The following is a 17,230-nucleotide window of genomic DNA, read 5'->3' as shown; positions in this document are numbered from 1 at the left end:
GCTTTAAATCTCATATATAAGCTTTAAGTTTCTTTAAATAGTTAAAATCATTACATTACAACAAACATCAAATCCAGAACAGATCTCTTTTATTAATTTAAGTAAACATTTAATAACGTGACTAATATGATTAAAATGTCAGTTTTGATGATTATTGGAGGATGTATCGATACTGTGACTGTATATATTTATTATTATATTTGACATATTATAATAAAGTATTTATTTTTGATGTTATTCCTATGTGACTCGGAACCGTTGAGCAAGGCAGCGGTTCGTTAAATCCAGTGAAATAAAAACCACAGTAAATAAAATCTGGTGTTTCTTCATCTACAGGAAGCGGGAAGCAACGTCACAAGAAAAAAACAAAAAATGTGACGAGAACCCGGAAAGAGGGATACATTCAAAATAAAAGACAGGAGCCAGACAGCGTTTCAACTTTATAGGAGTGTAAAGAGGCAGTTTAATTATTGTTTTTGTCATTTACAGCGTCAGTTAGTTGTAATTATGCTGCTTTAAAAGAATAAACAAATGATTAATGAATCATAAAAATAAAATAAAAACAGTCTCAAGGTTTAACTTTACAATTTAAACTTTATTTTGTTAAGTTTTTGGTGCTTTAGATTTATATTAGGAAGGCTTTTATTTTTAACACAATGAGGGGAAATCAGCAGGTTTATTTTATTTTGTCTATTAATAACTTAATTAATTAATATGTAATTAATTAATTAATAACATTTATAAACTAATAATATAAGGCCTTTATTTTGAAAAAATGGATGATTATCTTTTAAATGATTGTCAGTTTCTGCTATTAAAAAAGTCACGTATATATGTACATACATACATACATACATACATATATATGTATGTATATATGTAAATATTTACATATAATTTTTGCTTTGTGCCCACAAATGATCATGAAACACTTTTCTAAAACTATTCTAAAAGCTGTTTTATCACATATTAATTTGTAATTTTAACTTTGCTTTATCAGATATTATGACATTAACAAATACACTTTTTGTTGCAATGAATGTTTATATATATGCCAAGCATTTATTTTGAAAGTATCCTGTTATTTGTCCATTATTGTGAAATGAAAGTTTAATTCTCACTTTGGATTTAATATTTAACAATAAAATCTTAACACAAAGGTTGACTTACTAGCTTTTTCCAGAGCTTTGAACTGTATTACATGGTCTTCATCAGTGGATAAAGTGAGTTCAGTTTTGGGTTTTTTTACAAACTAATGTGAAGGACAAGAACAAACTTTTATGCTTATTTGTAACTTTAATCCTTTGTGTGTGTGGGCAAAGAAGTAGATTAATTATGGCACAAAACTATGAGTGTTGACTTTATGATAAGTGTTAATTTCATTGTTATACAAATTTGCTAACAAGTAATTCTGATGTCTTCTCTTGCATTCCCACCTCTCTCCCTTTTCCTATATTCTATCCGAAGAATCAATGTCTTGATGGATAACAAGCATGGCACATCTCACCTTCCTCTTTAGGGACTGGTGACAGAATCACTCCCAGTGCTGCCATTTCCATCTACCAGCCCTGCAACACACACGCTGACACACACTGAGGTGTGGCCAGGGCACATACACACCGTAGCTGTAATCTATAAGAGCCCTGAGCTTTAGGCGACCTTGAGACACTCCACTCACTCTGGCCTTGCCAATAGCATAAGTGTGCATGTCTGTGTGCATGTGTGTATATGTGTCTATGTGTCAAACATGTCTCGTCTGCATACGTTCATTTCGCCTAAGCATATTTGCAGAAACTCTCTTACACTCGTTGATATAAAACTCTTCTAGCCGATGTACATGCTAATTCTCTCCATATGGTATTTAAAATGGAAGTTGAACACTTGAACAAGGTCTCCCCCTCTCGCTTTTCCCCCATCTCTCACCCCTTCCCCTTCCTCTCCCAGGCCCACAGGGACATTAGCATTATCGATGAGCTCACCCCGTCACCTCAGACACAGGCTCTTAAAAGAGAATAATTTCATGCAAATGAGATATTGATGAGCTAATGATTAATTGGCTGCCTGACTGTGTTAATATGCAATAGCTGTCGTGTAATATGCATTTCTAATGACTCTGTCTCAGTGTGTTCAAACAAATGGGCGACTTTGATCATTGGGGTACTCAGAGGCTTTCCAGCATGTTAGCTCTGGGATAAAGCTTTGCCTGAGGGGTTTGTGCAAACTACCATGGGAATGCAACCACAGAGAAAGGGGAACTTTTGCAATGTGTGTGTGTCTTTCCCCTTTTTACTTAAAAAGAAGCTCAGAGGATTTTGAGCTAGTATGTATAATATCAGGACAATATTGTTGCACGACTCTAACATGCAGAAGTCTGTAAAGATGTATGGGCAGCCAAAATGTATTTGACCCAGACTACCTGACCACGGCCAAATCACAGATACTTCACCTTTGTGGTATAAATGTGTTTTTAGCAAAGTAGAAAAATAGGCATATTCGGTTTGTTAAAAATCATTTCGGAAAATCAATTTGTAATTAACTAATAATGGATGAAACTGTACAAAAAGCAACATGAAATTCCAAGTTCTAAATCATCCTGTTGCTTCACATTAATGAGATAACTGACACTTGTTGGCATAATGGATACATATACTGTATACATATCAGTCTGTCACAATCAGCTAATCTGATAGTGTCCGGCAATTGTATAAATGCATACTTTTATCAACCATTTATTTTTAGAATACACATATCTAACAAGGTGATTAGTACATCTTGGTTACCTGCTGGTGATCAGTGGAATAACATGCCTTTGTCTTTGACTGAGATGGACCTTTGAACTCACCGACACATGCTGTTGTCTCAGTAATAAGCCAATCACGTGAATTATTTGAGCAGGAAGTAACCTTAACCTGAGTTAACTGTCAATCAATAAACATTCACCAGACCCAAGACTGCCTCCATCCCACTGCCTCATACAACTTCATATCATTCACCATAGAGCTGGTGACAGAACTGCCGACTGGAAGATTTAAGGACAAAAAAAGCACAGTTTGATGGCTGTAACAGCTCCCACTGAACTAATATCTGGTGATTTGACACAGATAACGTGATGGCTGGCACCAGGCTATTTGAGGCTTGGGCCATTTTGGCCCTAATGGTCCTTCTCCAGAAATGGTCTGATAATGGCGAAGTCTGGTTTAACAAAATGGAGACTGTCTGCGAGGACACTGCATGTCTGAGAGTAAGCAAGTGACATGGTTGCTGGGGAAAATTATGCCAGGTCAATTTAGGGTGTTAGGTGTTAGGCTGTGTTGTGCGTTAGAGAGACACTCATATTGTAAGGTGTGTGTGTGGGATTGTGTCTGTGCAGGTGTAAATATGTGTGTTTAAGTGGCTGAATGGGGCTATGAGTGTGCCTAATCAGACTGACTGGAGCTGCCCTTTGGGGACTTGAATCTGTCCAAATGTCATTCAGTCTGTCCATCTGTCTGTCTGTCTGAGGCAAGAGGAGAAATGGTGTGTGTACATGGCACCAATAGCAATACAGGCAACCAGGATTCAGGATTTGGTGTGTGGCGTGGTTGATATAGGACCTGAAGACAGATGGATGGAGAGACAGGACTGGACAGGCAATGGAACAGCCAGACCTGTGGCCAGACCTGTCAAAAGAGATAGGCCTGCTGACACCAGCGAGCATGTATGTGTGTGTGCGCGCGCGTGTGTATTTGCACACACCTGCAGAAGTGGCAGTTGATGGCTGCCACTCACACGACTAATCTGCCATCAGTTGAGTGACAGGGGAATACGCTGTTGCCCTGACCTGCTCATTTAATCACCAAGTGTCCAATGAGGTTTCCCACATTGTTAGCTGTAAACATCTCCGGTTTGGGTCAAGTGTGTGTGTGTGTGTGTTTGTGGCATAGAAAGCTGCTCACTAACAGCCAAGAGAGAGAGCTAGAGAGAGAGAGAGAGAGAGGCAGGAGTAACGAGGAAGCGGATAGGAGGAGAGCAAGGAGGGAGGGGTGGATTGTGAGAGTGAGAGATCGAGCAGAAGAGAGTGTGAAGCTGCAGCAGCCGGGAGATGAAAGCTTTTCTCTCCCTCTGCCGGCGTCTGTGAGCAAGGGATAGAGCAGAAGAGTGAAGCCAGCCGAGGGAGAGACGAGTCCAGGCTGTCTGCTGTCACTGAAGCTCCCGGCTTACCCCGATCAGCAGGCCTCAAACCATAAATGCACAGCAGGACAAGACACATTCGTGGACACGTATGCAGAAGGACTCACACAGCTGACCAGGGGACCGCCCAACCTCGCAGGCATAAACACACACTCTCTCCTGGACAGCCACACACTTGCTGTTTCTCTAGCCTCCACCGTATCAATCGGATCAATCCATCCATGCCTGTCTGACGGAGCCATGGTTTCCTTTTACCCGGAGACGCCCTGTGTTCTCGTTTTTGCTCCCTGCATGTCTTTGTTATTTAAGGGGACGTGGAGTGCTAACCTCTGCCACTGTGCTGCGTGGAGTTCGGGACTGCCCTTCACTGGACACTGAATCCCTTTGGCTCTGTTCCAGATATACATCTGTACCTGAAATAAGTCTGCTACTACAACTGAATCTTGACGAGACCTTAGCTAAGCCAACAGGGGACCAGTCTCTTCCTCCCTTCCTCCTCTTTTGCCTCAGAGTCCTGTTCCGGCTCCTACCCCAGATGTCTCTTCCTAATTAGATCTAGTGGACGTGAAGAGTTATTAGGAGACGAAAAGGCACCAGAGAGGAGAAACAGAACCAGAGCCTTTTTTCCCCCAGCCTGCTGTTTTTTTTGTTTTTTTTTTTTATGTCTCTGAGTAAGACATGGTCTACATACTCCCCACCTCCTGCAAACTGTGGATTTTGTCGGGCTGTTGCATCGTCGCACTGCACCACCTGATGAAGGGGAAGCTTGCCTGAGTAACTGGCAGACAGCAGGACACGGGAGGTTTATGATTGGACAGTACTGGAATACAATTCCCAGCCAACTCTGGTCCTCAGGGAATCTGACATCGAGGTGGGGGGAATCTTTAGACTGGTATCCAGGGAGGAGGCATGTGATGCTAAGCTGTCTGGGGAGCTTAAGGTGGAGTCTGTCTGCGTTTAGCTGCCTCCAGATTTAGACCAGCACCCTACTAAGGCACACAGCAGCATTTTTTTGTGTTTTCTGGACTATAGCGAGTTGATTCCACAGGTATCTGTCTACCCTAGATGATCATTGTAAAGACTTAACTTTTCTGCCAATCTCATCAATGGGAGAAATTAACGCCAGCAATTTTGGATTCCAACATATTGACAACAACATTCCCTTAAGAGGAGGAACACACACAAACTGAAAGCATTGACACATCACATGAGACACCAGCTCAATGAGCAGGATAAATCGTGGAAGGATGACGAGGAGAAGCATTGGGGCGGGATGCCGATGCTCTGATTGAGTATTTAACAAGCTGTCAGAGTATTGGCTGAATCTCCCAACAATCTGTGGCAGCATTGGCTGACTGCACACTATCTCTCACCCACAACCAATCTGGAAACCGTGCTGCCTCGGCAGAATGAGACACCGAGCTCGCCGTTACTACAGGGGATATTGACAGCATCACTGTTAATACTACTTCCACTACGAGTACCGTGACAGATAGGATTTCTACCGAACTCTGTTGTGTGGCTGACTTGTGTTACGGATCTTTCTTCTTTCCTCTTGCACTGCAATAACATTACCACAGTAGGAGAGCAGCATCATTAATTCATGACCTCAGATAGGTGCCAGATCTCAGTGTAGATAGAGCTCTTGGATTACAGCGGCACCTGGAACCGTTAACAAATCTTAACCTCGCTTTGTTTGTGGTTTATCGAGGATGGGAGGAAGAATCTGAATGGAATTGCAGCAGACTATGGTCGTGTTTTTTAGCAGTCACCTCTCATATTGGTTGGAATTATGACATTGAATAAAGAACTGAGATAAGACTTCTACTGATTCCACACTCCCAGAAATCCTGCAGTATATACACACTCAGACTTTCACACTTCATTCTCATGTCACATACAGCCACATGCAGTGTGTGTGCGAAGCGGCTGGAGCTTCACTAATGGGCTGAATAGCACTGGACTGCACTACATTTTTCTCTCTCCCACACGCATCCTGCCTGACACATTGCCTTACACCAGGTAACGGCTCATGTGCCAAAAGCCCGGTGATAAATCAGACGCCTGACCCTAAACACATTTTTTTTTTACTCCATCATGGGGCTCAGCTGACATAACTGTGTCCTTGTGTCCTTGACTTTGACCACATGTCTTCTGGGATCGAGAAAACAGACCAAGTAAAGCATCCAGCTGCCAGCACATATACACTGTTAATCAGCAGGGCCCTTAGAGAGAGCACGGGTGGCCAGCGCACTGCCTAAACCCAAGTCAGGTGAGGTGAAGGAAAGAGGGAGGACAGGAGGGAGCTGTGATACGCCAGCCTGCTGCTGCCTGCCTCGTGACTGAACCAATAACTGCCTGAGGAGAAGACTGACTTTCCCTCTTTTTCCTTTGGTGACAGCTCATACAGTCCATCTTTCTATTCACACGGGTTGTATTTAAGATGGTGCCATGGAAAATGGAGTTAAACCTGCTCTTCCTAACTTCACATTACTCACAGGTGTCAGATTAATGAAGGAGCTATCAGTCACTTGCCAGCCTATCTGAACATTTCCTCTCTAGTGTCTCTCTTTTTAGGGGGCATAGGATTGTTCTGAGATAACTGCAATAAAAGTTCAAACCTAAACGAACATTAACTTGGCATCTCGGATGGATTAACTGTATTTACTGTGGTTTCTTTTTTATATACTGTTATCTGTCAACATCAAAGACATGGGGAACTCCATGGGTTGTGTCAGGCCTCCTCAGGAGGGGGAACTCGGTGGAGCCCCCCCACTTTCACCAAAGAAGCGTCTACGTTTCAGACGTAAGCACAAGGGCAAGAAGAACAGGAAAGGAGAGTTAGAACAGGAGGACTTTGAGCAACAAAGAAGCCATGAACCTGATGAAAGAGAGGAAGAGGATGAAGACGATGAGGAAAAGGCTGCAGTTATTGAAACAGCAGACTCAGATTTTAGCAACAGAGCTAGGACTCTTACAGCAGTGCCTGATACCCAGTTGATTCATTCCAAAACTAATCTGCACAGCAATACTCTTTCCCCTGGCTCTGTGAGTGCCAATGTAGGGGGCCTTTTGGGCAGCAGGATACTTGAAGTGTCCCCGAAGCCCAGCCCTGCCTGGAAAGGAGTTTTCTGCCTTCCAGGGGAGGAAGACACTGTTAGTGCTATCGTAGATGTCTCCAGCATCCCAAGCCAAACCACAACCACCACCCCAGTCAACACAGCCCCAGCCCTGGGCAGTACCACTCCAGGTGGAGGGAGGGTCTGCCGTGTTAGGGAGAAAGTCCAAGGGGTCCTAGAGAAACCTTGGATACTAAGACAAAAGAAGGAGAAAAAAGACAAGGGGAGGGCAGAAAGAGAGGAAAGGGGGGATGCAGGGATTAAAGGTGGACCAGAAGGAACATTAGGGGTGCTACGAACACCTTCGGGGAGGGAGCGCAAAGGTGTCGTCCATATTCGTGAGGTGGATGGTAAACTCTGCGTGGTGAGGACAGTGTACCCCAGTGATTTTGGCTCTCCAGTGTGGAGGGGCGAAAGTGACAGTGAGGTAGAGGTGTACAAAGAGCCCCATGCCCCATCTCCTGTCACAGGAAATATTCTCAAAGTCCAACTGTCTGAGGAGGACAAAAGTAGAGCCAAAAGGTCTGCAGAGGATTCCCCCATGTCCTCAAACCAAATGCGGATTCAGGAGACTATGGTTATCAAGGGATTTAGCTTGGACACTCCAGGTCGTGCACAGGAGCAGTCTTCTCTGTTGGAGTCAGGCTACGCCAGCGACTTGCCAATGACCTCGCCAGAAACAGCGGGCACCACTCCCAGTCAAACAGACTGGGGGGGTCTTACCAGTAGCTCCTCAGAGAGACTGGACTCCATGATGGAGAGTCCCATGTCGCTGCAGCAACAGGCGACTGTTAAATTCCTGCCACAGGTTTGCCTCTATCTACCTTTACCTCTTGTCATCCACACATCAAATCCATTAGCCAGCTTTATATTCATCTGTCTTGAGTGTTATTCATTGATTAATCCAGAGGATCCCAGTAGGGAAGATAAATGTGAAAGTTCAGTTTTTAGGACTCCAGATAGATTCAGATGTAGCCACTGACCACAGTGGAGTAAAGGAATGTTTTTGTTAACAAGAAAATAGCGATGAAAATTGAAATAAGTTATTAATCTACTTAACCATTTGGGTTATTTGAAGAAAATGTCTCTTTAGTGACATTAGACTCTGCATTTAGCTGTGCAACCTGTAAATGTGGAGGTCTGCTGATCCCATTTTTCAAACCAGTGGTCTGTAGTGCTACGGAGAGGCATTTACGACTCTTGATTTGTGTGAGAGTGGGTTTTTGAAGAGTGCCTTTTGTTGTCATTTGTGCACCGTATTTGTGGTCATGAAGGGTTATATGTGTGTGTGTGTGTCTGTGTATGTGTGTTATCAGCTCTCAAAAGGCACTGTGCCTCTCCATTCTTTCCGACTCTGTCCCCAGAGCCTAATCAACGCACCACAGACCGTCCCTCCATCCGTCTTTCCCAATATACTTATTCCCTCCCTTCCTTTCTTCTCCTTGGTCTCCTTCCATTGCTTGTTATTTTCCTCACACCACACATAGTCTATCACTCCTGACGTCTGTTAGAGTGTAGGAGACATACAGACCGGGTGTTTGTGTGTGTGTGAGAGAAGGGTCATTGCTTCAAATGACAGGGTGCCCTCTTGCTCCAAACTGAAACTTGTCATTTTCTACCAATTCAATAGCACACAATATAATTATGTGCATCTGTCTGTGTCTGTTTAGCCCTGGTGGTTTTGGTTGACAAGGGTTAAGGTTACTCGGGGGAAGAAGAGAGGTGAAATCAGTTCATATTGTGTTGGTGATTTACATTGTAGTCTTTTTACATTACATTTGACAGTTTGTCTCTCCAGTATATTCTAGACAGTTTGCTGCCTTGTCACAGGTGGCCTGCTAGTAGGGCTGGATTTTGTTTTACAGTTTTAGATACAAGTGCTAATACGATACCTGAGTACTAGAGTATAAAAGACCTTCTTAACAAAAACTTGTTGAAGCTTTTGGTAATTGATACACAGTGCTACAGACTCATTTTGGAAGGTACTAGAACAATATTGAAGTTACTAGCTCTACCTGCAAGGACATTACTTCATTGTGTCTAAAGGAAATCTTTAAACCCCTTTGTATCGTTAAGAAGCAGCTGTGTTGCAGTTACTTGGTACCAGGTTAGTTTTAAAAGAAATTGGAAGTTTTTTTTCTTTTTGTTCTTCCTCTCTGTTTACTTCAATTTACAACAATTAAGGAATATGGTCGATAATGCAGTTCACCCACATAATGTTTTGTTTTGAGTAAAGGGCATGACTCAGTTTCATTTCAGGACTGGAAAATCTGAGCTTAGTGTGTTTCAATGCATACATTCACATCTGTGTAAACCTCATCTTATAAGTTGAGCCCCATGTTTTTTTTGTACAGTATACGTTTATATTTGGGTTGCAAAACCTGTTTCCGAGAGAGAGACTTTTTGTGCTAGCTTACAGCAATTCAGCCCTCCTTCACCTTGAAAAGGAAAAGGCTGCTGCAGCCACTGCAGCAATACAGCAGATGAACAGGCACTTTTCACGACGGCTGCCACAGTTTGTTCAGTTCTCCTCCACATTATAAAGGCGGTACAGTATGCCTGTGCAGTACAGCAGCTCACGTCACGTCTTGTGTGCACAGTTGCTGAGTCATGAGAAACATACTGATACTGTAGATCCACAGAGATACCTGCTTAAGAGGGTTTTTTACTGGGAAGCAATAATCAATACTCCTGTTTTGTGTGTGTGTGTGTGTGTGTGTGTGTGTGTGTCATGAGAGTATGGCTCAGGATGCCTCTGTGTTCAATCTAAAGTGCAGCTGTCTTTTGTATGTGGGTTTGTGTGACGCCCTTCTCTGCATAAAAAGGGATTTGAAATGCGCATTCATCAGTGAGACGGCTGCTTTGTTGAGCCTCGAGGGGATTCCAACCACACATTAAAATCATATACCTGTCCTGCTGTGTCTGAAGCTATCCAGCTATCCATCCATCAACTGTCTGTCTGTCCTTCGTCCATCCATCCATCCTTTTTTGCTTAAGTAGTTAAAGCCAGAGCTTTACAGAGGTGCTTTTTGTTCAAGTGCCAATAAAGATTTTCTTCTTCTTTTATCTCCTCTTCCTGTCCACCCTCCATTCTCCCATCATTGTTATCTCCTCCCTCCATCCCCAGCTCCCCCTCGTCTCCCACCAAACTTCAAAGAGGCCATGTTTCTAAAAGAGGGCTGGTCCAGAGCCCCAGGGGGCTGCTAGAGGATCATAGATGTTTGTGACTAGATCATGGCTGCACTGAATGCTGCTGCCTCCACCTGCTCTAATCCCAAACAAATCTGTGTGTTTCTGTTTGCACGCTTGTATGTTTATCTGTCTGACTCTCATGGCTGAGTCCAACATGCACATACACATCTACAGTATAGTTACACATCACACGTAAATATATACAGTACAACTGTCTTACAGTAGGACTTCAAACACGCACACACTGTACAGTATACTATGTACTGACGCATGTCATTCATTAAGGCAGGAAGTCTAATTGTGCCACAAATCTTATAATCTGGACACCATCATTAATGTCAAGTGGAGACGGATAAGACAGGCACTTTTAACACATCTGTTGTGTTGTGTTGTACAAGTAAACAGTCTCAGAAGATAGAGCTGACTGGTTAGGTTACTCAGACAGGTGGCTCTCTTGTCATTAGCTCCGAAGCTTCAGAGGAGTCAGTTCAGTTCATTAAACAGTTGGTTTTTGGCTTTGTTTGCTAGATGAGCACCCGGGAGGCTAATTTAGCAAAGCAGCTGATGTTAAGTTGACATGCTCTAATGGCTACACAGGGTGTCGGCTTCGCAAAATGTTTAAACTACTGTGCCATTAGGATGTGTGTTACTTGTGTGTGATGTTTCGCAACAAGCCAGTCGTAACCAAACAATATGGTTTTCTAGTTAATGTTCTGTAACAGCTTATGAATTCACAAAGTACATTTGGAAACAGAGCCGTGCTCTCTCGCTCGCTACAGCTTCATTCTTTGAAGAACGCAGTAAGATACAGTCAAAAGCTCCTGAAAAAGCTAGTAAACCTTGAGTTAAGATTATTTTATCACCACTCTATTGCTGACAGAAGTGCTTGAAAACCATTTATATAAATACATATTATGAATAAACCAATGGCAGGCATGCACAACAGTAAGTAGTGGATGAGATACTGTTGTGGTGGTGGGAGTGTAGGCTCTCTGTGCAGATGCAGCCCTCACACAGAGAGCTGTATCAATATTCAGATGGAGGATTAGATGCTCTGTATTTCTCTGCAAAGGAGGTTGTGGATGCATACAGAGAGGCCGAGGTCTGCAGGAAAACACGCAGAAGAATCCACATTTATCGTTTCCCATTCAAGTCACAAATTCCATTATGTATCTTTATTTGTGATGATATGTATACTCAACGAGACGCTGATAGAAATGCTAACCGGCTGGTTATATCACACACTTGTTCGTGGAGGATGTATGGATGTTGCTGTGTGGTATTTAGACGGGTTTCTGTTGGCATGTTAAGAGTGCGACAGCATACTGGTAGTTCTGACTGCAGGGTGTGTTTTATTTTGGGTGTCCTTGTATAGAGTGTTTTTAAACTTTGTGTTTCTACATGTATGTATATATTTATAGCTTTTCTTTAATTTAAGACACAATAGTACATTATGTGAAACTGGTAACTGTATGCAGTATGCTGTTGCCACTCACCCCCTCTCCTCTGTTGCTGGCCTTGCTACTCTTTCTCATCTCTTTTCCCTTCTTTCTTTTCTCCCTCCCCCCTTCGTGTTTTTTTGGCTGTTGCTGCAGTCTCCTGGCACTCACTGGACTTTCATACTGCTCTATATATTAGCAGCAGGGACAGAAAGACAGTAAGAGAGGGAGGAGTGTTGGTCAGTGAGTGAGGGATGAAGGGATGACAGAAGAATACTAATGACAATAACAACAGCCAGGCACAGACAGTTACTGCATATACATCACTCTGCCTTTGTCACTGTGGACGGTTTGAGAGGAAGCAGGACGCTGAGGGAAAATGGCGAAAGTGGTCCTGTAGCTCAGTGGGCAGACCACATAGATAAAGTAGCGGTCAGTCTCCATGGAAGCTTCACTTTATGTACATGTACTGTATGTCCTTAAAGTGCTCTCAGGAGCATCTACCAAAATGCAAACCCTACTCCTAAAATCTGATTGATATTTCAAAATCAAAACTAGTTGTGGCACTTTTTAAAGGCTAGCAGCTGTTCCAAGTTCTCTGACTGAGAAAATAACACAGTTTACCTTGGGTAAAGGGGAAGGGGAAATGAGTTGAGGAAGAGGATTGAATGTAGAAGAGGCAGAGGATGAGAAGGCTGAGCAGATTGATCAGCATCTGAGGCAGAACAGATGAAAGAACAAGAAAAACTGAAGAGACAGATCGAGGTTGGGGAAAAGGGGGCGGGGGGGCACGAGATGAAGGAGAGGAGGTGAAATGCTGGGTGGGGTTGGGGCACGAGCTAATGAGCAGTGCTACGACATAAATGTTGGTTTGAGGAAATTGGAAACTGGAAAAAAACTGTTACATTATTATAGAAGTGCACCAAAGCCATTCACATATACGTTCTCACACACACACACACACACACACCAAGGGTTATTGATTATCAGGAAGAAGAATGAGGGGTTCGAAGGGGGATGACAGCTTAAATCAAAGTGAATAAAACCTTTCCAGTGAGTTTGTCTCATACAGCCAGAGCAGTGTGTATCTGCCGACTCACTGTGGCTCTGGTTCTGTAATGGGAACGTTATGTGAGATTAAAGCTCATTTTGTCGACTGTATGTTGCCATGATGAGACTGCTGTGGAGATGCCTTAAGATAGAACATAATAATAAATGATTGAAAGCATATGCCAAATTCCTATGATTTCTTTATGCAAATTTACATCATTGATGGATTCTGCAAAATAGACTCAGTTTGTTTCAGTACATTTGGCAGCACCGTTCAAAGGAGAATTACTGTTAAAGGATTTCTGATCACATCTCCCAATATTAACCCAAACTCTGTCTCTCTCTCCCGATTTCTCTCCAGATTTCAGAGATCTATGTGAGTGGCGAGTCAGGCGACCTCACTGCCAAAGAGAAGCTGTTATTATGGAGCCAGCAGGCGACAGAAGGCTACCCCGGCCTCCGCTGTGTCAACTTCACCTCGTCCTGGAGCGACGGACGCATGTTCAACGCTCTGCTGCACAGATACAGGTTAGAGGATGAACAAGCAAGTCACCTGTTTTTAGTAGTTAGAGGTTTTAAAGTCAGAATGGATTTACTGGATTTTTTTTCAGATACCAGCATCCCCATTAACAATTTAGGTTTTTTTAGTCAATAAGCATTTAACCCCTGCTCAGTGAAAACGGGATAAACTGCTTGAGATGCTCAAATAGCTGCAGTTAGCTGATAAACAACTACTCAGAAAAAAGATGCTTCAACAAAATTGTGATTCAGGAGAATTTAATACCTTTTAAAACTTGTATTTCAGACAACACAATGTTTAGACAATTCATTTTAAACTGCTTAAACTGCCAAAACACATAAAAAGTCAAGGATATTCATTCAATACTTATTGAAGTCACTTTAGGCATTTAAACACTACAGGCACACGTGTAGAGTACACTAATACGTCCCCTCTGTTTTTGATTTCCAGGCCAGACCTGATCGACATGGAGGTGGTGTCACGGCAGAGTAACCGGGAGAACCTCGAGCAGGCCTTTGAAATCGCTGAGTCGTTAGGGGTGACCAGACTGCTGGACGCTGAGGGTGAGACTGTTAATCTGAATGAATTAATTGACCAACTGACCCCCCCTTCCCCCCGCCTGGGGTAGAACGGAGGTTGATTTTCTGGCCGTTGACAGTCTAAAATACTTTGTATGCATTGTACTGAGCTTTGCCTAATTAGCTCGTGCAGGGGGATTCTTAATAAACAGTGTAAACAATAGAAAAAGTCAACAACTACATATTATTTATGCTGCTCATGCAGGTTTTCTGTCTTGTTTGTTTGCAGCATTTATTTTGGAAGTATGCCAACATTAGAACATGCCAGCCCTAATGACAGTAAATACTGTTGTTTTTAGCTGTGTTCTCCCTATATTCTGCCTATCTGTAGATACTCTCTTTATGGCCCTACATTTGGCATTTTTTCCTCACAAAGGCCTTAAAATCCACTCATCACAGGCCAATTATTACAGGAACAGGTACATTTTAGCTGGTGTTGTCCTCTTGAGTTATCTGAGTTTGTCAGTTGGAAGTGTGTGGGATACTGCTGAATGTTTGATGTTTCCACTCAGGTATTGAGCATTGTTGTGTGTTCCCTCTGTTGCTACAAAGTCATTGATGCTACATCCAGCCAACAGCTTGCTCAAACTGGCCCAACAAACATAACTGGATGATTTCGTTTTTGGTGGTTTGAATGTTGAGTTGATGTCTCATCTGTACATTTATCATTTTAACAGCATGTGAATCATTTAATTCTCGTAATGGTCTAATTCTCTGGAACTGTTGCGCCTTTTATTTATGTTGTAAACAAACATGTTTGTAGCACACAAGATGCAGAGCTGGGCTAGTTTTTGATATCTTAATATTTTATGGTTACACCTATTTTCTAGTTGTTAGGGTTTGACATTTTATTTATATAAGTTAAATTCAAAGAAAAATTTTATTTGTTAACCTTAAAATTCCAATGTCATGATTTCTTCTAACAGATAATGTGATAAACATCAATCTTTTTTGCATGTTATTTGCAGTTTTTCAGGCTTTTTTTATCTAATGTTCTGCCTTTCTCTTTCCCTTCAGACGTCGATGTTCCGTCTCCAGATGAGAAGTCGGTCATCACCTACGTCTCATCAATCTATGATGCCTTCCCCAAAATCCCTGAGGGAGGAGAGGGCATCACTGCAAATGTACGTCACATTGTGCTCCATCCACTTACACCACTTTTACTGTGCGACCATTTATAGGTTTGAGCTTAGTATAGATGGATATTGTATCTTCCTCTTCTGGTTTTAACTGCATTCCTTCATATTACATGCATTCCCATTAAATTAAATTAAATTATTATTCCTATTACACTCTTAACTTCAGTTGTCTTTGGTGCTTCATTTCATGTTCATTTTAAGAATAATTTTTAATGGATGTGCTTTCTTCATCTTGTTTCATTCTCAGCAGAAATGTGTAATTATCATTTTGTTTGCTACTCAAGGATGCAACTTCTTGAGTAATGACCTGGAACTTTCAATTAATTATGCAATTAATTTAATAGTGCTGTTGCTCTCTCCCTCTATCCCCTCCTTCTTTTCTCTCCTCCATCATCAGGAGGTGGACCAGCGCTGGTCAGAGTACCAGTCCAGGTTTTCCTCTCTGCTCCAGTGGAGCCGCCAGCATATGGCCCTCATGGCCAACAAGAACTTTCCACAAAACCCTGTGGAACTCAAGGTAAGCACCAAACATTTATTTAGTATAGGTTTTATTTTATTTTAAGTCCTTTATGTTCATCACATGCATAAATTAATGTCAGAGAGAAGAGGAAGCTTTAGATAAGACAATAATCTCCCTCTCTTTAGTGGGTTTAAAGGACCAATAACCCTCAAAACAGCAAGGATTCAGCACTGATTGCCACAGATACAGGTTTTTTATCTTTGGTGTTATAATCCAAATAACCGGAAAGCAACATTAATAAATATTTATTTGCAAATGCATTTGGTTGTGGTTGTGGTGGGAATCAAAGTCCTGTGTATTTTCTCAGCTCTTTTTCTTCAGTCCCACCAACATGCAGTCAGGAAGAAAAGGAACTGACAAGCAATTTCTGTACAACCTTGACAGAACAAATAAAGGGATAGAGGGAGGGGGAGGGAGTGACAGGATTTAATAAAATGGACAGAGGTGTAAGGTGAGCGAGAAGGAGTGAAGAATCAAAAAGAATTAATTTGCAGACGAGAGGCGTGAAGTTGAAAAAGGAAGAAAACATAATGTGAAAAAGGTTGCTGCTGTGAGCAAAATAATGGTCGACACGACATCTAAAGACCAAGAGGAAAGAAGGAGGGAGGGAGAATGAATACACAGCTTGAGATGACAGTTGAGAAACTGGCTAATGACCACCCAGGGAGAGAGACTGTGATTACAATGCTTTTACCTGATAACAGGTATTGACTTTGTGTTTGACCTTAAACGCAGTACGTTCTAATATTGACCCCGCAGGGCTCATCGGTAACTTCTGTCTTTCTTCTCCTCCAGGCACTTTACAACGAGTACGTCCATTTCAAAGAGACGGAGATCCCTGCAAAGGAGATCGAGAAAGGTCACATTGAACATCTCTACAAACTGCTGGAGGTGAGAATGAGCGGAGAAGAACATGAATGAGGCTAAAAAAGAACAGTGTAGGGATGGAGGAAGAGGTGACACTTGGCACCATGCGCAGAGCTTATTGTGCATCATGGGGTTCGGCTCAGGGGGATGAAGAGTATGTCAGTGTGAGAAAGAGAGAAAATCGGTGTGTTTGTGCGAGGTGAGTCATACATTTGTCTCCTGAAGCAAAGTCCTTTCCACCACTTTTGCTGTTATCAATGCAGCAGATTGTTTTATTGAACACAAACACATGACGGTTGATAATAGGTCCTCTTTTATTCTCACTCAGCTGATGTTAACAGAGTGTTTGTCTGTGGTGTGACTTATGATCGCTCATAGATTTAACTCTGACGTAATGGAGTTTGTTAGTGTTTTATGGTGTGTACACTTCCACTGACTCATGATGGGATGATAAATATAGACTCACTGTGTGCGTGTGTGTGTGTGTCCAGGTGTGGATAGAGTTCGGTCGTATCAAGCTTCCTCAGGGCCTCCATCCCAATGACCTCGAGGACGAGTGGGGCAAACTCATCCTGGAGATGCTGGAGAGAGAAAAGGCTCTACGGCCGGCTGTGGAGAGGTACACACACACACACA

The 17,230-nt window shown here is 42.5% G+C and overlaps 1 protein-coding gene across 1 annotated transcript in view; it reads left to right on the top strand.

The window, feature by feature from the left end:
- The window catches only part of macf1a (microtubule actin crosslinking factor 1a), a gene marked incomplete in the record, with an annotated part of 123,316 nt that overhangs the window by 9,716 nt on the left and 96,370 nt on the right, over window positions 1-17,230 (top strand). Inside the window, 6 exon segments of the mRNA XM_035681896.1 lie at window positions 13,332-13,498; window positions 13,941-14,053; window positions 15,086-15,192; window positions 15,605-15,724; window positions 16,523-16,618; window positions 17,086-17,213. Of these exon segments, the coding sequence (XP_035537789.1) occupies window positions 13,332-13,498; window positions 13,941-14,053; window positions 15,086-15,192; window positions 15,605-15,724; window positions 16,523-16,618; window positions 17,086-17,213 (731 nt within the window).

The sequence above is a fragment of the Morone saxatilis genome, unplaced genomic scaffold (genome assembly GCF_004916995.1).
Source record: "Morone saxatilis isolate NCDOM2014 unplaced genomic scaffold, NCSU_SB_2.0 Contig9, whole genome shotgun sequence".
In the NCBI taxonomy this organism is placed as follows: domain Eukaryota; kingdom Metazoa; phylum Chordata; class Actinopteri; family Moronidae; genus Morone; species Morone saxatilis.
The sequence above is the reverse complement of the archived record's forward strand: the minus strand, read 5'-3'. Positions and strand labels throughout refer to the sequence as shown.